Source organism: Rattus norvegicus, chromosome 3 (genome assembly GCF_036323735.1).
Source record: "Rattus norvegicus strain BN/NHsdMcwi chromosome 3, GRCr8, whole genome shotgun sequence".
Taxonomy (NCBI): Eukaryota; Metazoa; Chordata; class Mammalia; order Rodentia; family Muridae; genus Rattus; species Rattus norvegicus.
The window spans coordinates 184,559,474-184,586,665 of record NC_086021.1 but is presented as its reverse complement, the minus strand read 5'-3'; the positions used below and the strand labels follow the sequence as shown (position 1 = coordinate 184,586,665).

At 39.8% G+C, this 27,192-nt stretch overlaps 1 protein-coding gene across 1 annotated transcript; it reads left to right on the top strand.

Annotated features, from left to right (window-relative positions):
- Positions 1-2,575: 2,575 nt before the first annotated feature.
- Positions 2,576-26,466, top strand: Zfp931l1 (zinc finger protein 931 like 1). Its single transcript, XM_039106596.2, has 5 exons — positions 2,576-2,611; positions 23,829-23,955; positions 24,267-24,327; positions 25,293-25,337; positions 25,575-26,466. The coding sequence occupies exons 1-5, from the start codon at positions 2,576-2,578 to the stop codon at positions 26,368-26,370; spliced, it is 1,065 nt and encodes a 354-aa protein (XP_038962524.2). The 3' UTR covers positions 26,371-26,466.
- The last annotated feature ends 726 nt before the right edge of the window (positions 26,467-27,192 follow it).

Here is a 27,192-nt window from a genome sequence, read left to right as displayed (position 1 = left end):
TCTGTTGTTCTACTTGTGAAGTTCTTATTACTTCCAGATTCCTCAATTCCTCTAGGAAAATATTCCACCAGTTCCTGGAGCTCCCTCCAGTGTTTGGACATTTTGGAAAGCTACTACCTGGAGCCTCCAAGAGGACAGATATGCTAGGCTCCTGTCTGTAAGGATGCAGAGTATCATTAATGCTGTCTGGGAATGGTTCTTATCTATGAGATGGCTCTGAAGTTGGACCAGTCATTGGTAGCCCATTCCCTCAGACCCCACTCCTTCTTTGTCTCTGCACCTCCTGTAGGCAGGAAGGTTTTGTAGATGGGTTAGTATGATGATTCCTTCACTGGGACTCCAGGGAGGTTACATAAGGTGGTCACTTCAGGTTCTACCTCACGCGCTCCTTGGAGTGCGTCTCAGCTACCATCACACTAATACATTCCATGAAGCATCACCCAACCAGATCTCTGGCAAATCCTAGACAATCATGTCCCAATCATATTATTCCTTCTGGAATTGCCCCTTACCTCCTCATATCTGTCATCATTTAGTGTTGGGGTCCCTTGGTAGGGTCACAGCAATCGGGAGAGTGAGCAGGCAGAGAAACTGTACAACGCTACATACAATTTGTTATTTCTCAGTACCATTTATAGGAAAGCAATATAAAAATTTCTCACAGCTTCTAAATCGAAACAGCCTTTACTACACAAACGGTAGTTCATCTGGGTACAAGCAAACCTAAATCAATTTGCAGTTTGAGATGTCGCTCTGGGGTCATAGTGTTCTGAGTGTGGCTAGGGGTCAGCTCACACATTCATCCTTGCATGTTACCTTCCATGGTTTAACTGCTTACAATAGACACGGTGAACAAGGCAAATCTCATAAAGGACATCATTTAGATAGGATTGGCGTACAGGTTCAGAGTTTCAGCCCACTATCATCAAGAGAGGAACATGGCAGCATCCTTGTGGGCATAGTACAGCAGGATCTCAGAGTTCTACATCATTATCTGAAGGCTGCTAGCAGAATACTGGCTTCCAGGCAGCTAGGAAAGGGATCATAATTACCACAACCACAGTGATATACCTGCTCCAATGGTCCACACCTAACAACTCCACCCACTTGGCCAAGCATGTACAAAACAACACAAGGTAAGTTCTTTATTATCTGAGCTATTTACAGCCTGACTCAGTGGAGTAACTATTGACAAAAGAGCATTCTGCACAAGAGGTACAATTTATGAAGCTGTGCACACTTTCTCAGACTGAAAGGACCAGGGATTCATCACAAGCTGTTGTACCCTCTGGGCATCTGTGCCCTCTCTGTGTGGAGCAAACTTTCAGCCCCTCACTCAGCTTGGTGCTTCTGGTGATTTAGATGGAGCAAAGTTAGGGATGCCTCCTAATGTGCATCAACCTAACTTCTGTGTCACGGCTGCCCTGCTTCTCCTCACCTTTTCAATTCCACTCCAACCCCACCTGCTTGACTCCACCTCTTCTTCCTCATCTTCCTATTCTTTTCATTCTTCTCCTGCACATCTTCCTGCACCCCCTCCTCCTCTTATTTTCATTGCTTGTTTTTCCTTTTACTTGCAGTAATGTACTAAGTATCTGTGATCTAACATCCTTCTACATACAAGTATCCAATTCAGCATGTTAAGAAGATGATGTACCAATCGCCAAGAACATATACAGAGTATCTTTCATATTCCAAACCTGTAATGTGTCTATTGAAACATTAATTTTCACTTTTCTCACCCACATATTGGCTCTGACTAAATACTACCTCTGTATGTTTGAAAGCTCTAAGGAACATGAAGTGTTTGTTGGTCATTGTGAAGGTGGCTCATTTCACTTTGCCTGAGGACCTCCTGGTGGTTTGAAAGAGAACACTGACGATACTCTCATATGTATGCATATTCTGTCCCTGGTTGGTGGGACAATTCGGGAAAAGATTAGTTGGTAGGACTTACTAACGGACTTGTGTTTCCCAGGGAAGGAACAGGCAGACTTTGACGTGTCTAAAGCCCAAGCAATACTGAGTGTCTCTTTTCTGCCTCATCCTTGTGGATCAGGATTCAAGGTGTAATGTCTTACCTATTGTGGCAACATGATGACACTTGCTGATTGCCACTTTCAGTGCCATGATGATACATTCTTTTGTGTGTGTGTGTGTGTGTGTGTGTGTGTGTGTGTGTGTGTGTGTGTGTGATATTCCAAACATTCAGTTTTACCACTGAAGACTCAGGAGGCCAATGTTTTGGTGAAAGTCTTCTAGATCCAAAGGCAAAGTGAGAACCCAGCTGACCTTATTCCTAAACTGACTACCCAAAAATAAAGGGTCTTTCTCTTTCTCCAAGCTACCTTAAATACTCCTTAGCTCATTGCCTCCCTTTCCACATCCTGTGTTCATTCACTCTCAATTGTCACATTGTATTAATTTTGATTTATGGTTAAGTTCATTTAATCCTGTTTATAGAAATATCTCAGTTTCAATGTTATGCCTTAGAGCTGAGCAATGGCTCACCAAGCAACAGGTTTTTCAAATTCACAAACTTGGAGCTCACAATAAGAATAAATGCCTTGCAAAAATGGCTGCAAAATCTTACTGTACTTACTATGAAACTGTAAGTCCTCAGTGAGCTTTTCTATGTGTTTCCTTTGTTATGGTATTTTATCAGAACAATAGAAAAACTACTAAGGGACTTGAATGTTCATCCATATTATGGCAGATGTGTTGACTGATACTCTGTTCTCTGTATAAATCATGCATTCCTTACTTCTTCATCTCTCTAATGAAGTCTGGATGTTTCAACTTGCATGTCTTGAGAATATGGGTGTGATCAACCTGTGTGGAAACCTATATGACACCTGGTGTTCAGTTGTTCTGTAAGTGGAATCATGGGCTTCCCTGCTAATTCTTTGGTTGGTTGCCCTAAGGCTGTCACCATACCATTTTGTATAGAATGGGATCTTGTCATAATCACCCAACCATGCACAAGTGCTCTGGCTTGTTCAAAGCCCAGAAGACTTACTTTTCAGTTTGTCTCAACGACCATAGAAATGAAGAGGATGTGATGGATCCTTATAATTGTTAACTTGGCACAATCTGGAATCACAGGAAGGAAAGTCTCAAGCAGGGATCATTTGAATGAGGTTAGCATGTGACTATATGTGTGGGATACTGTCATAATTATGTTTTTTGAGGTGAATATACTCACTAAGGTGAGTGCTTCCATTTCCTAGGGACGGACCCTGGTTGTGGAAGAATTCAGAAAGTGAACTGTTCATTAGCCCACATAATCTAAGCAATCTCTGCTCTTGTCAGTGGACAGCTGCGTACTCTCGTATCAAGCTCCTGACCCTGTGACATCATCCAATAATGAGATATAGCCAGGAATTCTGATCTCAAATTATATTTTGTTTCCCAAGTTGGTATTGTTACTATATTTTATTTTAACAATAGCAATGAGCCTTAGAAATAAATTTAAACATTTCATTTCTACTTGTAGGATTTTTTAAAAATGAAACTTAAAGAGAATGTGGCTTGGATGGGGTAGTCTACAGAATACTAAGTTTATGGTTTTAGAGACATGTATTCCTGTCTCCTGGGATTAAAAGATTTTTCTAAATGGCTGGAGCTAATTTAGTTTGGTGGAACCTTGACAAAAGATCATTTCTTCCTTAATTCAATTTACTAACCTTCAAGGGAGGATTCAGCTCCATTTCACTGGATAACATTAATACTCAAATCATATATTTTGTACTTTTCCTCTCTCAACTTCCCGTTTTTTCATTAAAGTGCTCTACATGAGACTTAACCTGAAAACAAAGTCTATGATGGGTATTTCTGAGACTTCTTTGTCAAGACAATTAATCTGAATCTTTTCACCTTAGCCTTGAGCAGACTCTTCAGACAAGGCATAAAGTAGTGACATTATGCAACAAAATACCACATAAGCAGTCTATACAGCACATACTGAAATCGTTCTCCTTTGAACCCTCTTGGGCCAAGCCTGCACAATACAAATCACTCTCAGTAACAAAGATTGCCCCATTCCTAATAAGATAACACATTAAGTCCCATTTAAAGCATTCCATTGCTATCCAAACCCAAAGTCCCAAAGTCCACATTCTTTCAAAGAAAAGGATGAACAGGCCTATCACAGCAATACCCCAGGCCCTGGTACCAGTTTCTTTCTCACTTAGGGTTTTATTTCCATGAACACACACAATGGTCAATGCAAGTTTTTGCAGCACAATATTTAATTGGGGCAGGCATACAAGTATAGAGGTTTAATCCATTATCAAGAAGAGAGCATGGCAGCATCCAGGGGGGCATGGTGCAGAATGATCTGAGTTCTACATCTTCACCCAAAGAAAGCCAGGAACAGACTAATCATCTGAGGAGTAGGTAGGAGGAGGATCTCAAAGGCCATCACACAGTGACACACAACCTCAAACAAGGCCATCCCTGCTAATAGTGCAAATCCCTGGGCCAAGCATATGCAAACCATCACAATTTATAATGAGATGAACATGTTTTTTTTCTTTGAGTTTGTTTATACAATGAATTACATTTATGGAGTTACATATACTTTACCATCCCTGCATTCCTTGGATGAAACCTTCTTGATCGGGATGGGTGATTATTTTGATGTGTTCTGGGATTTAGATTGCTAGAAATTTATTGAGTATTTTGTAATTGGTATTCTTATGGGAAATTGATCTGGAGTTCTCTTTGATGGGTGTTTGTGTGCTCCCCTGCCGGGAAATTCCACCAGTTATACCTCCCCCACTCATTTGTGGTTTTATTACCTAGTTACATCCTCTCCTCTTGGTAGTCACATGACCGGTAGGAATGGCACAGACTTTCCACCACCCAAAACCACAGCATTGTTCCAGGAACCAAGGACAACCTGACTGTAGCTCCAAAAAAATCCTTGTGGGCCTTGATAGCCCCTTCCCCATTCCTGTGGCTTTTTTTTTTTTTTGGTTGTTGTCCTTAAATATAGCATATATCTGTAGAATGGGGTTCTTAGCCATCTTCTCCTGCTTGAAGGCTGAGGAACCCCGATGCCCCAGAATTAATAAACCTCTTGCTGATTGCATCGAATCTAGGCTCTGGTGGTCTTTGGTTACCTGTGGATCTTCGGTGGTATTCCTTCGGGTCCAAGAGTATCTGTGTAGAAAATTTTCCACTTTCTCCTGATGTTCAAGTTTTGTTGAGTATAGGTGTTTGGAATGGGATCTCATAATTATTTAGTATTTTCTGTTTCTGTTGTTTTTTCTCCCTTTTCATTTCTGATTTCGTTAATTTCGAAACAATCAAGGTACCCTCCCCTGAGTTTGGCAAAGGTTTTTCTACCTTGGCCATTTTCTCAAAGAACTAGCTTCTGGTTTTTTTCATTCTACATAGAGTTTGTTTTGTTGTTGTTGTTGTTGTTGCTGTTGTTGTTGTTGTTGTTGCTTCGTATTTGTTTTGTTTGATTTTTCTTTTTGTTTTTCTTTTTTGTTTCTTTCTTTGTTTCCACTTGGTTGTTGTCAGCACTGAGTTTCAGTATGCCATGCTGTCTTTGTGTATAGTTGTTCCATTTTATTCTAGAGCTTGCAAGTGTGTTGTCAAGCTGCTGCTGTACTCTCTCCAGTTTGATTTTGGAGAAACTCAGAACTTTGAGTTCTCCTGTTAAGTGTGCTTTCATTGTGTCCCATGAGTTTGGGTATGTTGTCCCTTCATTTGCATTAAACTCTTAAAAGTCTTTAATTTTTTTTCTTTCTTCCTTAACTAATTATGTTGTTGTATAATTATTAAATATATAATGGTTGTCTTTTACTCCCTCTAGATCCAGCATTTGGGTCTTTATTACTTACAGTTGGGTATTTCTTATTTACATTTCAATTATTATTACATTTACTGGTTTCCAGGGAAACATCCACCTAACCCCTTCCCCTCTCCTTCTGTATGGGCATGGAGTATGCTAAGCAGTCGTGTTTAAGATTAGGATAGTAGTATATATGTTTGTTTAGCAGGATTGTCCAGATATTTGTCTCCAAACCATAAAAAAAGGGGACAAATCTTGTTTAAACTCAGCGATAAGGCCCATGATGGTATCAAAAACAGGACCCTAACAAAATGCTCAAGATGAGATTAGAGTGTCACAAACAACATTGAGGCCTGGTCTTCCATATGGATACATTATCAGTTCCAAGTCAAATGTGGACTTGGATAGGAATGTTTTTTGGATACTTAGGGTTCCCTTTGTACAGCACTGTTTTATTAGACTTCTCCTGAGTTTGTACCATTTTATGAGAGTTACTGACGGCTTCATAGAAATTTCCACTTGGTTCTACCTATCCCCTGTAAATAGTATAAAACACGCTACTCTTCAGAACCTCACTTCATAAAAGACACAGCTTGTGCATGATCTACCCACCACAGCTGCTGTAGATTCTACCTTCTACCTTTCCTAGCATTGTCATCCTCTGGACCTCCAAATCAGGACCCCATCACTGGAAAAGAAACTACTATTTCAGGACTCTCATGCACTTAAGAAATGATTCTGGGGATCTTTGCTGTGTAAATCTGCTAGCTGCCTACGTAGCACTTGTAATCCTTATTTAAACTGTATTTCAACAACCTGAGGCCTTTTCTGGATAGAAAATCATCCATCCCAGCATATGTGGAATCCAAAACACTGTTTTTTGGCTAGCTCCTCTTTTAGCATTACACAAAACGGAGCCCATGGTATCATTAAAAAGACTTTTGCTTGTTGATATTTTAATTGTATGGGAAGTGATTTCTTTCTGGTATATATTAACTCTGAGAGAGCTGTATCTTCTGGTCTGTATTGAAATGATTCTCAGACAATGTAGTCTTAGACTAGCCTAAGACTCAGGTAGCCTTGATCTTGGTCAGTTGCTCCCCAGGGCGATGACCTTGCATTCTTTTACTGGAAATCCCTAAATTTTTGAGATAAAGGAATGAAGCAAAATGATGTTTTATACTTGCTTTTTTGACTCATATAATGAACTGTCCATTTTTTCTACCTTCACATGAGAACCAGGGGAATTGTGTACTCTCTTAACTGTCAGATGAAAAAGGGCGGGCAATAGCTAGATCAACAACCAAAGTTGAAGGGAGTCTGCTGTAGCAGTCACCAATCTGGAGAAGTACCTGATTCAGGCAGGGTGAAAAATTTCTAATTTCACATCACATATTAAATAATACATGTAATAAAAAAGTAAATTAGTGGATCCTTAATTTTTGAAGATGAGCGTGAGACAGTGGATGATAAATTCCTATTATAGGACCCGTAATATAGAGATATGTGCAATCTTTGTTTACCAAATTAAATCATCCCCAAATTTTATAGAAGATGCCATCTTCTGTAGCTTGGTGTGTCATGATATGGAACTCAGAAGTTAACATTTCACATAGGGACAAGGATAAAAACTATCTTATTAATGCCATTCCTTCTATGAAGAAGTACCTGCTGTTTTTCAAAGTCACTTGTATTTATCTTTGCTTAATGTCAATTTTGGTTATTACTTTATAAATTTCATTATTTATGCACACATGCTATATTCCAGTACTGGTTCTATTCTCTAATGTTTCCCAGGAATTAAGAATTTCATTTCTTCTTATAAAGAGAATTTATATCTTCCTTTTTCGAGCAACATCTCTGTAGCTCAGGCTTTCTTGAAGTCATCCAGTTAAGATTGATTTGACCACCTAATCCTGCCTCTACTGACCAGTGGTCAGAACAATGTCCTCAACTCTTTTCTCACTCAAGTTTATCTTGTCATTAAGGAGAAAAAGAAGACATGAATGAGTGTTGTCTAACCTCTCTGTGTTAGGGATGCGAGAACTACAAATTACAAGGAACCTGTGTAGTTAAGAATTTACTTCTCTGACAACTTTGGAGCTGGAATAATCACAGCCCAAAAAAAGCCGGAGGAATACATAAGGCGAGGCATTTCTGCTTTGGAACTTGTTCTCATTAACCATGAGTAGGCAAGTAATTTTAGACAATCAGTAAATTTCCAGACTGGTCATCTTGGAGTGTTTTCCAGATCGGAGCAAAGGTGAACTTAAAAGAGAAACTGAACTTATATGTATGAACCAAATTTCTGTATTTCCACTAGTTCAAAAAAAAGAAGATCTAGACAAAGTGTGGCTGTGCCTAACCAGGAAAGTTATTATTCCTCTTTGAAAATACAAAATGTTAGAGAAAAGATATAATACTTGGTGTGCTCTAGTACACACATCAGTCTTTGGAAAATATCGGACCATCCAGTGTTTTGAATTTGACAAATAGTATTTGAGAATATAATTAATTCATTTCGTTCTTCTCCTTTTCAGTAGTGTTAAGTCTGAATCCCTGGGACCAATGGCATGGGAGCCCTATTTATCAAATCAATGCTAAACTGACCTTCTGATTCTCTAATCATAACTCACTCCCTAACAGTCACAGAATATTGCTGACATACCTCCTCCTCTACCCCAAGGGTTAGGATGCCAATCTCCCAGCTTCAATTCCTTATGTAATCCAAGCATTTGGTAACTGATCTTTCTCTTTTATCATTATCATTCTGACCCCTTCCTTGGTGTGGCTCTTGTTTCTTTCCTGCTTCCTGTCTCAACAAGTTTCAAGTTCATGTTTATTCTAGGCTTTCACAGATAATCCTGAAGCAAATGCATTTTGATCATCCTTCTGATTTTCATGTGTTCTATGGATCTATGGTAGTTCGAGACTATGGGCTAGTAACCACTTATCAATGAGTGCATACCATGTGTGTTTTTCTGTGATTGGGTTACCTCACTCACGGTGATATTTTCCAGTGCCATCCATTTGCCTATGAATCTCATAAAGTCATTGTTTTTGAGAGCTGAGTAATATTCTATTGTGTAGATGTACCACATTTTCTGTATCCATTCCTCTCTTCAAGGGCATCTGGGTCCTTTCCAGATTTTGACTATTATAAATAAGGTTGCTATGAACATAGTGGAGCATGTTTCTTTGTTATATGTTGGGGCATTTTTGTGTATATGCCCAAGAAAGGTATAGCTGGTTCCTCAGGTAGTGCAGTGTCCAATTTTCTGAGGAACCTCCAGACTGATTTCCAGAGTGGTTGTACCAGTCTTCAATCCCACCATCAATGGAGGAGTGTTCCTCTTTCTCCACATACTCGCCAACATTTGCTGTCTCTGGAGTTTTTCATCTTAGCCATTTTGACAGGTTCAAGGTGGAATCTTAAGGTTGTTTTGATTGGCATTTCTCTTATGACTAGAGATGTTCAACATTTCTTTAGGTGCTTCTCAGCCATTCAGCATTCCTCAACTGTGAATTCTTTGTTTAGCTCTGAACCCCATTTTTAATAGGGTTATTTGTCTCCCTGCAGTTTAACTTCTTGAGTTCTTTGTATGTTTTGGATATAAGGCCTCTATCTGTTGTAGGATTGGTAAAGATCTTTTCCCAATCTGTTGATTGCTGTTTTGTCCTAACAGCAGTGTTTTTTGCCTTAGAGAAGTTTTACAGTTTTATGCGATCCCATTTGTCGATTCTTGATCTTAGAGCATAAGCCATTGGTGTTTTGTTCAGGAAATTTTCTCCGGTGCCCACGTGTTAGAGGCTCTTCCCCACTTTTATCTCTGTTAGTTTGAGTGTATCTGGTTTGATGTGGAGGTCCTTGATCCACTTGGACTTATGTTTTCAAGAGGGTGAGAAGAATGGATCAATCTGCATTCTTCTACAGGCTGACCTCCAGTTAAACAAGCACCGTGTGCTGAAAAGGCTATCTTTTTTTCTTTTCTTTTTTTTTGTTAAAGGTAAAATTTTATTCACATAGACATTGACTTACAAATACATTTGCCCGTGATTTAATTCATGTATGAATGACTAGAGTCGGTTGCTGCAGGAGTCTGCCTCTGTTTCTTACATGAAAGCTGTGTATGTCCCACTGAAAGGTTTGCGGTTTTTTTTTTTAATTTATTTAATACTTAATAATAATTCTTTGGTTTCCGGGCAAACATCCCCCTCCCCCCTCCCCTTCCTTATGGGTGTTCCCCTCCCAACCCTCCCCCCATTGCCGCCCTCCCCCCACCAGTCTAGTTCACTGGGTGTTCAGTCTTAGCAGGACCCAGGGCTTCACCTTCCACTGGTGCTCTTACTAGGATATTCATTGCTACCTATGAGGTCAGAGTCCCGGGTCAGTCCATGTATAGTCTTTAGGTAGTGGCTTAGTCCCTGGAAGCTCTGGTTGCTTGGCATTGTTGTACATATGGGGTCTCGAGCCCCTTCAAGCTCTTCCAGTTCTTTCTCTGATTCCTTCAACGGGGGTCCTATTCTGAGTTCAGTGGTTTGCTGGTGGCATTCGCCTCTGTATTTGCTGTATTCTGGCTGTGTCTCTCAGGAGCGATCTACATCCGGCTCCTGTCGGTCTGCACTTCTTTGCTTCATCCATCTTGTCTAATTGGATGGCTGTATATGCATGGGCCACATGTGGGGCAGGCTCTGAATGGGAGTTCCTTCAGTCTCTGTTTTAATCTTTGCCTCTCACTTCCCTGCCAAGTGTATTCTTGTTCCCCTTTTAGAGAAGGAGTGAAGCATTCATATTTTGATCCTCCGTCTTGAGTTTCATTTGTTCTAGGCATCTAGGGTAATTCAAGCATTTGGGATAATAGCCACTTATCAGTGAGTGCATACCATGTATGTCTTTCTGTGATTGGGTTAGCTCACTCGGGATGATATTTTCCAGTTCCAACCATTTGCCTACGAATTACATAAAGCCGTTGTTTTTGATAGCTGAGTAATATTCCATTGTGTAGATGTACCACATTTTCTGTATCCATTCCTCTGTTGAAGGGCATCTGGGTTCTTTCCAGCTTCTGGCTATTATGAGTAAGGCTGCGATGAACATAGTGGAGCACGTGTCTTTTTTATATGTTGGGGCATCTTTTGGGTATATGCCCAAGAGAGGTATAGCTGGATCCTCAGGCAGTTCAATGTCCAATTTTCTGAGGAACCTCCAGACTGATTTCCAGAATGGTTGTACCAGTCTGCAATCCCACCAACAATGGAGGAGTGTTCCTCTTTATCCGCATCCTTGCCAGCATCTGCTGTCACCTGAGTTTTTGGTCTTAGCCATTCTCACTGGTGTGAGGTGAAATCTCAGGGTTGTTTTGATTTGCATTTCCCTTATGACTAAAGATGTTGAACATTTCTTTAGGTGTTTCTCAGCCATTCGGCATTCCTCAGCTGTGAATTCTTTGTTTACCTCTGAACCCCAGTTTTTAATAGGGTTATTTGTCTCCCTGGGGTCTAACTTCTTGAGTTCTTTGTATATTTTGGATATAAGGCCTCTATCTGTTGTAGGATTGGTAAAGATCATTTCCCAATCTGTTGGTTGCCAATTTGTCCTAACCACAGTGTCCTTTGCATTACAGAAGCTTTGCAGTTTTATGAGATCCCATTTGACGATTCTTGATCTTAGAGCATAAGCCATTGGTGTTTTGTTCAGGAAATTTTTTCCAGTGCCCATGTGTTCCAGATGCTTCCCTAGTTTTTCTTCTATTAGTTTGAGTGTATCTGGTTTGATGTGGAGGTCCTTGATCCACTTGGACTTAAGCTTTGTACAGGGTGATAAGCATGGATTGATCTGCATTCTTCTACATGTTGACCTCCAGTTGAACCAGCACCATTTGCTGAAAATGCTATCTTTTTCCATTGGATGGTTTTGGCTCCTTTGTCAAAAATCAAGTGACCATAGGTATGTGGGTTCATTTCTGGGTCTTCAATTCTATTCCATTGGTCTATCTGTCTGTCTCTGTACCAATACCATGCAGTTTTTATCACTATTGCTCTGTAATACTGCTTGAGTTCAGGGATAGTGATTCCCCCCTGAAGTCCTTTTATTGTTGAGGATAGCTTTAGCTATCCTGGGTTTTTTGTTATTCCAGATGAATTTGCAAATTGTTCTGTCTAACTCTTTGAAGAATTGGATTGGTATTTTGATGGGGATTGCATTGAATCTGTAGATTGCTTTTGGTAAGATGGCCATTTTTACTATATTAATCCTGCCAATCCATGAGCATGGGAGATCTTTCCATCTTCTGAGGTCTTCTTCAATTTCCTTCTTCAGTGTCTTGAACTTCTTATTGTACAGATCTTTTACTTGCTTGGTTAAAGTCACTCCGAGGTACTTTATATTATTTGTGTCTATTATGAAGGGTGTCGTTTCCCTAATTTCTTTCTCGGCTTGTTTCTCTTTTGTGTAGAGGAAGGCTACTGATTTATTTGCGTGAATTTTATACCCAGCCACTTTGCTAAAGTTGTTTATCAGCTTTAGTAGTGGAACTTTTGGGATCACTTAAATAAACTATCATATCATCTGCAAATAGTGATATTTTGACTTCTTCTTTTCCGATCTGTATCCCCTTGACCTCCTTTTGTTGTCTGATTGCTCTGGCTAGAACTTCAAGAACTATGTTGAATAAGTAGGGAGAGAGTGGGCAGCCTTGTCTAGTCCCTGATTTTAGTGGGATTGCTTCAAGTTTCTCTCCATTTAGTTTAATGTTAGCAACTGGTTTGCTGTATATGGCTTTTACTATGTTTAGGTATGGGCCTTGAATTCCTATTCTTTCCAGGACTTTTATCATGAAGGAGTGTTGAATTTTGTCAAATGCTTTCTCGGCATCTAATGAAATGATCATGTGGTTTAGTTCTTTCCGTTTGTTTATATAATGGATCACGTTGATGGTTTTCCGTATATTAAACCATCCCTGCATGCCTGGGATGAAGCCTACTTGATCATGGTGGATGATTGTTTTGATGTGCTCTTGGATTCGGTTTGCCAGAATTTTATTGAGTATTTTTGCGTCGATATTCATAAGGGAAATTGGTCTGAAGTTCTCTTTCTTTGTTGGGTCTTTGTGTGGTTTAGGTATAAGAGTAATTGTGGCTTCATAGAAGGAATTCGGCAGTGATCCATCTGTTTCAATTTTGTGGAATAGTTTGGATAATATTGGTACCAGGTCTTCTATGAAGGTTTGATAGAATTCTGCACTAAACCCGTCTGGACCTGGGCTCTTTTTGGTTGGGAGACGTTTAATGACTGCTTCTATTTCCTTAGGAGTTATGGGGTTGTTTAACTGGTTTATCTGTTCCTGATTTAACTTCGGTACCTGGTATGTGTCTAGGAAATTTTCCATTTCTTGTAGATTTTCAAGATTTGTTGAATATAGGCTTTTATAGTAAGATCTGATAATTTTTTGAATTTCCTCTCAATCTGTAGTTATGTCTCCCTTTTCATTTCTGATTTTGTTAATTTGGACACACTCTCTGGGTCCTCTCGTTAGTCTGGCTAAGGGATTATCTATCTTGTAGATTTTCTCAAAGAACCAACTTTTGGTTCTGTTGATTCTTTCTATGGTCCTTTTTGTTTCTAGTTGGTTGATTTCAGCTCTGCGTTTGAGTATTTCCTGCCTTCTACTCCTCCTGGGTGTATTTGCTTCTTTTTGCTCTAGAGCTTTTAGGTGTGCTGTCAAGCTGCTGACATATGCTCTTTCCTGTTTCTTTCTGCAGGCACACAGCGCTATGATTTTTCCTCTTAGCACAGCTTTCATTGTGTCCCATAAGTTTGGGTATGTTGTACCTTCATTTTCATTCAATTCTAAAAAGTTTTTAATTTCTTTCTTTATTTCTTCTTTGACTTGGTTATCATTGAGTAGAGCATTGTTCAATTTCCATGTAAATGTGGGCATTCTTCCCTTATTGTTATTGACGACCAGTTTTAGGCCGTGGTGGTCTGATAGCACGCATGGGATTATTTCTATCTTTCTGTACCTGTTGAGGCCCATTTTTTGACCAACTATATGGTCAATTTTGTAGAAAGTACCATGAGGAGCTGAGAAGAAGGTATATCCTTTTGCTTTAGGATAGAATGTTCTATAAATATCCGTTAAGTCCATTTGGCTCATGACTTCTCTTAGTCTGTCTACGTCTCTGTTTAATGTCTGTTTCCATGATCTGTCCATTGATGAGAGTGGGGTGTTGAAATCTCCCACTATTATTGTGTGAGGTGCAATGTGTGTTTTGAGCTTTAGTAAGGTTTCTTTTCCGTATGTAGGTGCCCTTGTATTTGGGGCATAGATATTTAGGATTGAGAGTTCATCTTGGTGAATTTTTCCTGTGATGAATATGAAGTGTCCTTCCTTATCTTTTTTGATGACTTTTAATTGAAAATTGATTTTATTTGATATTAGAATGGCTACTCCAGCTTGCTTCTTCTGACCATTTGCTTGGAAAGTTGTTTTCCAGCCTTTCACTCTGAGGTAGTGTCTGTCTTGGTCTCTGAGGTGTGTTTCCTGTAGGCAGCAGAATGCAGGGTCCTCGTTGCATATCCAGTTTGTTAATCTATGTCTTTTTATTGGGGAGTTGAGGCCATTGATGTTGAGAGATATTAAGGAATAGTGATTATTGCTTCCTGTTATATTCATATTTGGATGTGAGGTTATGTTTGTGTGCTTTTCTTCTCTTTGTTTTGTTGCCAAGACGATTAGTTTCTTTCTTCTTCTAGGGTATAGCTTGCCTCCTTATGTTGGGCTTTACCATTTATTATCCTTTGTAGTGCTGGATTTGTAGAAAGATATTGTGTAAATTTGGTTTTGTCATGGAATATCTTGGTTTCTCCATCTATGTTAATTGAGAGTTTTGCAGGATACAGTAACCTGGGCTGGCATATGTGTTCTCTTAGGGTCTGTATGACATCTGTCCAGGATCTTCTGGCCTTCATAGTTTCTGGTGAAATGTCTGGTGTGATTCTGGTAGGTCTGCCTTTATATGTTACTTGACCTTTTTCCCTTACTGCTTTTAATATTCTTTCTTTATTTTGTGCGTTTGGTGTTTTGACTATTATGTGATGGGAGGTGTTTCTTTTCTGGTCCAATCTATTTGGAGTTCTGTAGGCTTCTTGTATGCCTATGGGTATCTCTTTTTTAGGTTAGGGAAGTTTTCTTCTATGATTTTGTTGAAGATATTTACTGGTCCTTTGAGCTGGGAGTCTTCACTCTCTTCTATACCTATTATCCTTAGGTTTGATCTTCTCATTGAGTCCTGGATTTCTTTTATGTTTTGGACCAGTAGCTTTTTCTGCTTTACATTATCTTTGACAGTTGAGTCAATGATTTCTATGGTATCTTCTGCTCCCGAGATTCTCTCTTCCATCTCTTGTATTCTGTTGGTGAAGCTTGTATCTACAGCTCCTTGTCTCTTCTTTTGATTTTCTATATCCAGGGTTGTTTCCATGTGTTCTTCCTTGATTGCTTCTATTTCCATTTTTAATTCCTTCAACTGTTTGATTGTGTTTTCCTGGAATTCTTTCAGGGATTTTTGTGTCTCCTCTCTATGGGTTTCTACTTGTTTATTTATGTTTTCCTGGAATTCTTTCAGGCATTTTTGCGATTCCTCTCTGTAGGCTTCTACTTGTTCTCTAAGGGAGTTCTTCACGTCTTTCTTGAAGTCCTCCTGCATCATGATCAAATATGATTTTGAAACTAGATCTTGCTTTTCTGGTGTGTTTGGATATTCCATGTTTATTTTGGTGGGAGAATTGGGCTCAGATGATGCCATGTAGTCTTGGTTTCTGTTTCTTGGGTTCCTGGGCTTGCCTCTCACCATCAGATTATCTCTAGTGTTACTTGTTCTGCTATTTCTGACAGTGGTTAGACTGTCCTATAAGCCTGTGTGTCAGAGATGCTGTAGACCTGTTTTCCTGTTTTCTTTCAGCCAGTTATGGGGACAGAGTGTTCTGCTTTCGGGCATGTAGTTTTTCCTATCTACAGGTCTTCAGCTGTTCCTCTGGGCCTGTGTCTGGAGTTCACCAGGCAGGTCACTTGCAGCAGAAAAGTTGGTCCTAACTGTGGTCCGGAGGCTCAAGTTTGCTCATGGGGTACAGCCTAAGTCCTCTCCGCGGCGGCATCAACCGGGAAGATGTGCGCCGCTCTTTCCGGGAGCCTCTGTGCACCAGGGTTCCAGATGGCGTTTGGTGTTTTCCTCTGGCGTCTGGATGTGCGCAGAGTGCAGTCTCCTCTGGTATCCCAGGCGTGTCTGCCTCTCTGAAGGTTTAGCTCTCCCTCCCACGGGATTTGGGTGCAGAGAACTGTTTATCCGGTCTGTTTCCTTCAGGTTCCGGCGGTGTCTCAGGCACAGGGGTCCTGCCGCTCCTGGGCCCTCCCCTACGGAAACCCAGAGGCCTTATACAGTTTCCTCTTGGGCCAGGGATGTGGGCAGGGGTGGGCAGTGTTGGTGGTCTCCTCCGCTCTGCAGCCTCAGGAGTGCCCACCCAACCAGGCGGTGAGGCCTCTCTCCCACGGGTTTGGGAGCAGAGAGCTGCTGCGGGCCGGGATCCGCGGGTGTGGGACTTCCGGTAAACACAGGAAGTGCCCGGTCCTAGAGGAATTTTGCCTCTGTGTGTCCCGAGTTCACCAGGCAGGCCTCCTGCAGGGGAAAAGCTGGTCCCACCTGTGGTTCCAAGGCTCAAGTCCGCCCGCGGTGCACTGCCCAAGTCCTCTCCGCGGCGGCAGCAACCAGGTAGATCTGCGCCGCTCTCTCCGGGAGCCTCTGCGCACCAGGGCTCCAGATGGCGTCTGGTGTTTTCCTCCAGTGTCTGGACGTGCGCAGAGTGCAGTCTCCTCTGGCCTCCCAGGCATGTCTGCCTCTCTGAAGGTCTAGCTCTCCCTCCCCCGGGATTTGGGTGCAGAGAACTGCCCATCCGGTCTGTTTCCTTCAGGTTCTGGCGGTGTCTCAGGCGCAGGGGTCCTGCAGCTCCTTGGCCCTCCCCTACGGGAACCCAGAGGCCCTATACAGTTTCCTCTTGGGCCAGGGATGTGGGCAGGGGTGGGCAGTGTTGGTGGTCTCCTCCGCTCTGCAGCCTCAGGAGTGCCCACCTGACCAGGCTGTGAGGTCTCTCTCCCACGGGTTTGGGAGCAGAGAGCTGCTGCGGGCCGGGATCCGCGGGTGTGGCGCTATCTTTTTTTCTATTGGATTGTTTTGCCTCCCTTATCAAACATCAAGTAACCATAGGTGTGTGGGGTCATTTCTGTAACTTCAATTATATTCTTCTGGTCTATCTGCCTGTCTCTTTATCAATCCCATACAGTTTTTATCACTACTGATCTGTAATACTGCTTGAGTTCAGGGATAGTGATTCCCCCAGAATTCCTTTTATTGTTGAGGATAGTTTTAGGTGTCCTGGGTTTTTTCTTATTCTAGATGAATTTACAAATTGTTCTTTCTAACCCTCTGAAGAATTGGATTGGAATTTTGATGGGAATTGCACTGAATCTGTAGATCGCTTTTGGTAAATCAGCCATTTTTACTATATTAATCCTGCCAATCCATGAGCATGGGAGATCTTTCCATCTTCTGAAATCTTCTTCAATTTCTTTAGAGGCTTGAAGTTCTTATCATACAGATCTTTCACCTGCTTGGTTAAAGTCACACCGCAGCATTTTATATTATTTGGGACTATTATGAAAGGTGTCTTTTCCCTAATTTCTTTCTCGACTTGTTTCTCTTTTCTGTAGAGGAAGGCTTCGGATGTATTTGAGTAAATTTTGTACCCAGCCATTTTGCTGAAGGTGTTTATCAGTTTTAGTAGTTCGCTGGTGGAACTTTTGGGATCACTTAAATATACTATCATATCATCTGCAAATAGTGATATTTTGACTTCTTCCTTTCCAATCTGTATCACATTGATCTCCTTTCACTGTCTGAATACTCTGTCTAGGATTTCGAGAACCATACTGAATAAGTAGGAACAGAGTGGGCAGCCTTGTCTAGTCCCTAATTTTAGTGGTATTGCTTCAAGTTTCTCTCCTTTTAGTTTAATGGTAGCTACCGGTTTGCTTTATATAGTTTTACTATGTTTCTATATGGGCCCAAAATTCCTGTTCTTTCCTGGACTTTTATCATGAAGGGGTGTGGAATTTTGTCAACTGCTTTCTCAGCGTCTGATAAAACGATCATATAGTTTTTATCTTACAGTTTGTTTATATAGTGGACTACTTTGATAGGTTTCCGTATATTACACCATACCTGCATATCTGGCATTAAGCCTTCTTTATTATGATGGATGAGTGTTTTCATGTGCTCTTGGGTTCGGTTTGCCAGAATTTCATTGAGTATTTTTGCGTCAATATTCATAAAAGAAATCGGTCTGAATTTCTCTTTCCTTTTGGTCTTTGTGTGGTTTAGGTATAAGAGTAATTGTGCTTTCATAGAAGGAATTGGGTAGCACTTCGTCTATTTCAATGTTGTGGAGTAGTTTGGATATTATTGGTATGATGTCTTCTAGGAAGGTCTGATAGAATTCTCCACTGAACACATCTGGACCTGGGCTTTTTTTCATTGGGAGACTTTAATGACTGCTTCTAGAATCCTCTTTTTTTTTTTTTTTTTTTGGTTCTTTTTTTCGGAGCTGGGGACCGAACCCAGGGCCTTGCGCTTCCTAGGTAAGCGCTCTACCACTGAGCTAAATCCCCAGCCCTAATGACTGCTTCTAATACTTGACAGGTTATGGGGTTGTTTAAATGGTTTATCAGTTCCTGATTTAACTTCGTTTCCTCATATCTGTCTAGGAAATTGTCCAGATTTTCCAGTTTTGTTGAATATAGGCTTTTGTAGTAGGATCTGATGATTTTTTGAATTTCCTCTGATTCTGTTGTTATGTCTCCCTTTTCGTTTCTGATTTTGTGAATTTGGACACACTCTCTGTGTTCTCTGGTTAGTCTTGCTATGGGTTTATCTATCTTGTTGATTTTCTCAAAGAACCAGGTTTTGGTTCTGTTGCTTCTTTGTATAATCCTTTTTGTTTCTACTTGGTTGATTTCAGCTCTGAGTTTGATTATTTCCTGCCTTCTACTCCTCCTGGGTGTATTTGCTTCTTTTTCTTCTAGAGCTTTTCGATGTGCTGTCAAGCTGCTGACATATGCTCTCTCCTCTCTCTTTCTGCAGGCACTCAGAGCTATGAGTTTTTCTCTTAGCACAGCTTTCATTGTGTCCTGTGTATGAGTTTGGGTATGTTGTACCTTCATTTTCATTAAATTCTAAGAAATCTATAATTTCTTTCTTTATTTCTTCCTTGACCAGGTTATCTTTCAGTAGAGCCTTGTTCAACTTCCCTGCATATGTGGGAGTTCTTTCCCTGTTATTATTGAAGACCAGCTTTAGACATGGTGTTCTAATAGAACATTTGGGATTATTTCTACCTTTCTGTATTTGTTGAGGCCTGTTTTGTGCCCGATTATACAGTCAGTTTTGGAGAAAGTAGCATGAGGTGGTGAGAAGGAGGTATATCTTTTTGTTTAGGATAGAATGTTGTATAAATGTCTGTTTAAGTCAATTTGGTTCATGACTTCTTTTAGTCTACTATGTCTCTGTTTAATTTCTTTTTCCATGATCTATCCATTGGTGAGAGTGGGATGTTGAAATCTCCTAATATTCTTGTGTGAAGTGCAAGTTATGCTTTGAGCTTTGGTAAGGTTTCTTTTATGTATATAGATCCCCTTGTATTTGGAGCATAGATATTTAGGATTGAGAGTTCATCATGGTGGATTTTTTCTTTGGTGAATATGAAGTGTCCTTCCTTATCTTTTTTGATGATTTTTGCTTGAAAATTGAAAATCTCAATGTGGTAAGGTTTTTGGTCTAGAGAGCAATAGGACAACCTCAGCTCTGGAAGCAGATGCAGACCAAATGGAAACTGGAAGGCGATATCATGCTGTATCATGTACACATGTATTGTATCTTTTAGGATGTACTGACCTATGATGATGTGCATGTGAACTTCACTCAGGAAGATTGGGCATTGCTGGATCGTTCTCAGAAGAGTCTCTACCAATGTGTTATGCTGGAGACCTGTAGGAATCTCAGCGCTATAGTTAATTCAATGAATTTATTATTCACTTTGTAAAACATAGGCACAGCTGGTTTTGTTTAATACTTGATATTTTTTTTTTCGGAGCTAGGTACCAAACCCGGGGCCTTGCGCTTCCTTATCTTTTTTGATGACTTTTTCTTGAAAATTGATTTCATTCGATATTAGAAAGGCTACTTCTGCTTGCTTCTTCAGACCATTTCCTTGGAAAGTTGTTTTCCAGTCTTTCACACTGAGGTAGTATCTGTCTTTGTTTCTCAGGTGTGTTTCCTGTAGGCAGCAAAGTGCTGGATCCTCATTACATATCCAGTTTCTTAGTGTGTTTTTTTATTGGGGAATTGAGTCCATTGATGTTGAGAGATATTAAGGAATAGTGATTGTTGCTTCCTGATATATTCATATTTGGATGTGAGATTATATCCGTGTACTTGTCTTCTCTTTTTTCTGTTGCAAGACAATTACTTTCTTGCTTTTTCTAGGGTGTAGCCTGCCTCCTTTATGTTGGGCTTTACCATTTATTATCCTTTGTATGGCTCAATTTGTAAAAAGATATTGTGTGAATTTGATTTTCTCATGGAATATCTTGGTTTCTCCATCCATGTTAATTGAGAGTTTTGCTGGGTACAGTAACCTGGACTGTCACTTGTGTTCTGTTATTGTCTGTATGACATCTTTCCAGGATCTTCTGGGTTTCATAGTCTCTGGTAGAAGACTGGTGTAATTCTGATAGGTCTGCATTTATAGGTTACTTGACATGTTTCCCTTACTGCTTTTAATATTCTTTCTTTGTTTTGTGCATTTGGTGTTTTGAATATTATGTAACGGGAGGAGATTCTTTTCTAGCCCAAACTGTTTAGAGTTCTGTAGGCTTCTTTTATATTTATGGGCATCTCTTTCTTTAGGTTAGTGAAGTTTTCTTCTATGATTTTGTTCAAGATATTTACTGGTTCTTTGAGCTGGGATTCTTTACTCTCTTCTATACCTTTTATTCTTAGGTTTGATCTTCTCATTGTGTCCTGGATTTCCAGTATATTTTGGGGAGTAGCTTTTTCCCTTTTACATTATCTTTCACTGTTGTGTCAATGATTTCTATGAAATCTTCTGCTCCTGAAATGCTCTCTTCTTTTTCTAGTTTTCTGTTTTATGCTTGTATCTACAGCTCCTTGTCTCTTTCTTTGTTTTTTTTTTTTTTGTTTGTTTTTTTATATCCAGGGTTGTATCCCTTTGTGCTTTCTTCATTTTTTTTCTATTTCCATTTTCAGTTCCTTCACCTGTTTGATTTTGTTTTCCTGTAATTCTTTCATGGATTTTTGTTTTTCCTCTCTAAGGGCTTCTACTTGTTTATTTGTGTTTTCCTGCATTTCTCTAAGGCAGTTCTTTATGTCTTTCTTGAAGTCCTCCATCATCGTGATCAAATGTGATTTTAAATCTAGATCATCCTTTTCTGGTGTGTTTGGATATCCAGTGTTTTCTTTGGTGGGAGGATTGGTCTCCCATGATGCCATGTATTCTTGATTCCTCTTGTTTGGGTTCCTTCAGTTACCTGTCAACATCCAGTTGTCTCTGGTGTTCAGTTGTTCTGCTATTTCTGAGAGTGACTTGACCCGTCCTATAGGCCTGCGTGTCAAGAGTCCTGTTTTCCTGTTTTCTTTCAGCCAGTTATGGTAACAGAGTGTTCTGCTTTGAGGAGTGTAGTCTTTCCTGTCCACTGGCTTTCAGCTGTTCCTGTGGGCATGTGTCATGAGTCCACCAGGCAAGTTTCTTGGAACAGAAAAGTTATTCTTACCTCTAGTCTCGGTTCTGAAGTGTTCCTCGGGGCTGTGTTTAAGCTCTCAGTGAGGGCATCAGCCAGCAGGGCCTCCACCTCCTCCAGGATCTCTGTGCACAGGGCACCCAGATGGGACTAAGCAAATTCCTCTAGAGTAAGAAATGTGGGCAGAGAGTAGTCTCCTCTGGTTTCCCAGGTGTGTCTGCCCCTCTGATGGTATAGCTCTCCCTCCCACAGGATTTGGGTACAGGGAGCTGCTTAACCAGGTGTTTTCAGTTCAGGACACAGTCTGGACTGCAGTTTACTGCAGCTTGATTGTGCCTATCTTCCTGTTCCCAGAGGCCCTATACAGTTTCCTCTTAGACCAGGGATGTGGGCAATGGTAGGGAGAGTTGTCGGTCTCTACTGCCCTGCAGTCTCAGGAGAGCCCACAAGCCTCTGTGATGAACTCTCTTTCTCATGTCATTTTGTGAGATCTTGAATTTCTGAATGTTCTACATTCAGTTTTGTTTGACTAATTTTGTCAATTGTTTAGAAATTAGTAGAAAAGAGGTAATAGGGTTCCTTCAGAAGTAGTTCATTACAATCCTTTTACCTTTCTATTACCTCCAGCCAATGGAATGATTCACTGAAATTCAATTCTTACTTACAAAAGGAGGCTCTGAGATGCAAAAGTTTCTCATGTGCTCATACTGCTGGGTCTGTAAATAGTACAAATTCCACATCTTGTAACATAATCCATATAGCAGGAAGCAGACATTAAAAGATGTGTGTGATGGGAGGAGATTTTATTATGGTCCAGTCTATTTTGAATCTGTGGGCTTCTTTTATGTTCTTGGGCATCTCTTTCGTTAAGTTAGGGAAGTTTACTTCACAAAAAATTTGAAGATATTTGCTTTTTATCTTCGGCATCTTTATTATCTTCTATAACTACTAACCGTAAGTTTGCTTTTCTCACAACATTTTACTGTCTGGATTTCCTGGATGTTTTGACTTAGAAGTTTTGTGGGGTTTTTTGCATTCTCTTTAACTGTTGTGTCAATGTTTTCTATGGGATCTTCTGCCCCTGAGATTCTCTCTCAAACCCTTATAATTTTTTGGTGATGCTTACGTACTACTCCTGATCCGTTTCCGATGTTTCCTATCTTCAGGTTTGTCTCTCCTTGTGGTTTCCTTATTGTTCCTATTTACAATTTTAGATCCTAGATGACTCTGTTCAGTTTCTTCCCCTCTTTATTAGTTTTTTTATGTAAATCTTTAGTGGATTTTATTGTTTCCTCCCTAAGGCAACTACTTATTTACATGTGTTCTGTATTGCTTTAAAGGAGGTATATGTCCTGCTTAAAATCCTCTATCATGACCATGAGATGTGATTTTCAATCCAAATCTTGCTTTGCTGGTATGTTGATATACCCATTACTTGTTGTGGTGAGAGAACTGCGTTGTGATGATGACAATTAGTGTTGATTTCTGATGCTTCACTTCATATGCTTGCCTACTGCCATCCAGTTATTGCTAATGTTAGTTGATCTTGCTGCTTCTGACAATAGCTTGTTCCTCCTGCAGACTCATATGCCTCTGATCCTAGGAATGAGAATGCTCCTGGGAGACCAGTACTCTCTGGCCTTGTTTTTGGTCTGGAGGGCTATGACACACCCTTAGCACTGGGTACAGATAGAGATCAGGTCTGTCCTCTGCCAGGCCTACCCACCACTCCATTGCCAAGATTGTTCCAAGCTCACCTCTCCTTTAACAACTGTGGAGCAAATGTGTGTTCCAACCTGTATGATTTGCAATGAGAGCACTCCTAAGAGACCATCTCAATGTGGCAAAGTTTTTGATCTAGAGAGCAATAGGACCGCCTCAGCTCTGAGAGCAGATGCAGACCATAAGGGTCGCATCCCAGGTTACTCAGACATTCCTGTGCCTTGAAAGCTCCTGGTGTATCTCCCTTTGGATAGTCAGTGGAGAGAAAGTGCAGTTTCACCTGTGGGCATAGGAGTGAGAGTGCTCCTGATAGACCACCCCTGAAGACCGGTTTTGGGTGTGCAGGTCCTTGGGAAAGCTCCAGCTTTTGGCGCAAATGGAGACTGGAAGGCGGTATCATGATGTATCATGTACACATGTATTGTATCTTTTAGGATGTCCTGACCTATGATGATGTGCATGTGAACTTCACTGAGGAAGAGTGGGCATTGCTGAATCCTTCTCAGAAGAGTCTCTACCAAGGTGTAATGCTGGAGACCTGTAGGAATCTCAGTGCTATAGGTAATTCAATGAATGTATCATTCACTTTGTAAAATATAGGCACATCTGGTTTTGTTTAATATTTAATTTGTATCTTTTTTTGTTTTTTTTCGGAGCTGGGAACCGAACCCAGGGACACTTGTGCTTGCTAGGCAAGCGCTCTACCACTGAGCTAAATCCCCAACCCTGATTCAATTTTTTTTTATTTCACTTAAAAATGAGGAAGAATGAAGTGAGTAAATCAGACATGGTTCTAAAGTTCACTAAAGATAGTAACTTAAATGTGGCCTAATTCCAATCATCTAACATAATTTCTCCGATACCATTTTTAGGATACATTTGGGAAGACAATACTACTGAAGAATATTGTAAAAGTTCTGGAAGACATGGAAGGTAATTTTCACGTAAAGATGATAAGATAATGCCTCCCACAAAAATTTCATGTGTGCAGCAAGTTTTAAAGAAAAGCAACAAGGTAAAATACACACTGCATCAAATATTGATTAGGTCATCATTATATGTCTACACCCTTTTAATAAGCAAATAGTCCATAGTAAATTGTGGTGAACCGTATTCTGTAAGAGCATGACTATATTTAATGATATGAACAGTTTATGAGATTCAAGAATGGTTTTGTGGAGAAACATTAAACCCTGTACCACAACTCTGTGAGGAAAACGAAGTGAAATTGTGTAAATGTAATGTAGAAGTTTTCTTTTATAATGTGTTGACTGTTATGTGTTATTCTTATTTTGATATGGATGTCATATGTCCCTATGAATGCAAGCCAGGAGAGCATAGTGATACTGAAAGAAGCAACATACCTCTCTCTTTTCCAGAACAATTAGAAGATGTACAGTATATACCATTGTGAGGAGAGTTTCTTAATGTAGGAAAAGTTGATAAATATTTAGTTTTTGACTATGATTGGTGACATTTACATATTCAAAGTGCTGAATCACTTTATGAGACTAGGGTTATAGAAATTATCCTCTTTGCATTGGCTCATGTTGCAATTGTAATATTCCTCAAAGATAGCAAAATTTATCTTCGTAGTCAGTCTACAAACGCTCTGAGTTCATTGAGTTCTGTTCAAATATGTTAACACTCTTAATAGAAAAATTATGGAATAAATATGAGTCATGTAATCAATTTTCTTCCTATTCCATGTGTCTTCAAACATTCAAGACAACCCATAATAAAAAGCAACACCTTTGAATGTAAACAAACTGATATTATGTTAAGATCATTTTGCTCTTTACACTTAAACCAAATTTGAAATGAATTCATCGATATAAAAAGGTTCATGAATATAATCAATGTGAGAAAACATTTACATGTGCCAATTGTATTTGCAGGTATGAAAGAAGTTTTACTGGAAAGCAAACCTTTGATTTTATTCTGTATGATAATGGCTTTGCAGTTCAGAGTCATACCCAAAGGCATAATGCAGAGGAGCCCTATGAATGTAACCTATGTGGTAAAGCTTTTGTACAGAGGAATAATCTCAAAACACATAAGAGAACACATAATGGAGAAGAACATTCTGAATGTAACCAATGTTGTAAAGACTTTGTGAGAAGCAGTGCTCTCCAAAATCATGAAGGAACACACACAGGAAAGAAACTCTGTGAATGTAGTCAATGTGGTAAAGCCTTTGCACAAAGGAGTAGTCTCAAAAGACATGAAAGGACATGTAATGGAGAAAAACGTTATAAATGTAATCAATGTTGTAAAGCCTTTGTCCAAAACCATGCTCTCCAAAAACATAAAAGGACCCATACAGGACAGAAACCCTATGAATGTCACCAATGTGGCAAAGCCTTTGCACAGAGCAGTCATCTCCAAATACATATAAGAACTCATACAGGAGAGAAACCCTATGAATGTAACCAATGTGGCAAAGCCTTTGCAGACAGCGGGAATCTCCAAACACATAAAAGAACACACACAGGAGATAAACCCTATGAATGTAACCAATGTGGGAAAGCCTTTGCACAAAGGAGTCATCTCCAAAGACATATAAGAACTCATACAGGAGAGAAACCCTATGAATGTAACCAATGTGGCAAAGCCTTTGCAGAAAGCAGTCATCTCCAAAGCCATATGAGAATTCATACAGGAGAGAAACGCCATGAATGTAACCAAGGTGGCAAAGCCTTTGCAGACAGCAGTACTCTCCAACAACATAAAAGAACTCAAACAGGTGAGAAACCCTATGAATGTAATCAATGTAGTAAAGCCTTTGCAGGCAGCAGTCATCTCCAAAGCCATATAAGAACACATACAGGAGAGAAACCCTATGAATGTAACCAATGTGGCAAAGCCTTTGCAGAAAGCAGTTATCTCCAAAGACATATGAGAACACATACAGGAGAGAAACCCTTTAACTTTAAGCAATGTTCCAAAGCTTTCTCACAAAGCAATGGTCTCTAAAATCTTAAAAGTACACGTACAGGAGCCAAACTTTTTTGAATGTATCCATTGTGGTTTTATAACATTTATACAAAGCAGTGACCTCCAAATACATAAACAATCACATACAGCAGAGAAACCCAATGAATGTGTTACATGTTCTTAAACCCTTAGACATCACAAGCATCTTCAACTACATGACTGAATAGGTCCTAGAGAAAAATGCTTGGACTTTAACTGATGTGGTAAAACCTTTCCCAAACCAGTCATCTCCTAGCCCATAAAATAATACACACTGAATAGGAACCCTATGAATGTAAATAATGTGGCAAACCTTTTGCAAATCACAGTACGTTCCAAGTAAATAAAAGAAGACATACTCAATAGAAACCCTATGAATATAATCAGTGTTATTATGTCTGTGTATTTGAATGAGCAATCACCTTTCAAATACATAAAAGAAGACAAACAGGAGGGACACCCTATGAATGTAAGCAAAGTGTTAAAGCCTTCGCATATCAGTCATATTCAAAGGCACAAAATAAACCATAATTTAGAAAAATCCTTTGAGTGTATTTAATAAAACCTTATGAGTGCATTTAATCTGGTCAAACCTTCATGTATTTCTATAGACTTCATCAACATGAAACAATCTGTACCAGATAGTAACTATGTGAATAGATATGATATGGGGAGGTCTTTTCAATTCTCACATATCATCATCAGGGCAAAAAAATAAAGCTATGAAAGCATTGAATATGGTAAAGTCTTTGCACATTTCTAAAGTCTTTATCATCATGAAAATAATCATGCTGTAAAGATATGAGTATAAAAAATGTGGAA

Coding starts and splice junctions, on each gene's coding strand:
- Zfp931l1 (XM_039106596.2), top strand. CDS start 2,576: ATGGCTGCAAAATCTTACTGTACTTACTATGAAACT. Junction 2,612..23,828: donor ACTGTACTTACTATGAAACT/GTAAGTCCTCAG, acceptor TGTATCTTTTAG/GATGTCCTGACCTATGATGA. Junction 24,328..25,292: donor AGTTCTGGAAGACATGGAAG/GTAATTTTCACG, acceptor TTGTATTTGCAG/GTATGAAAGAAGTTTTACTG.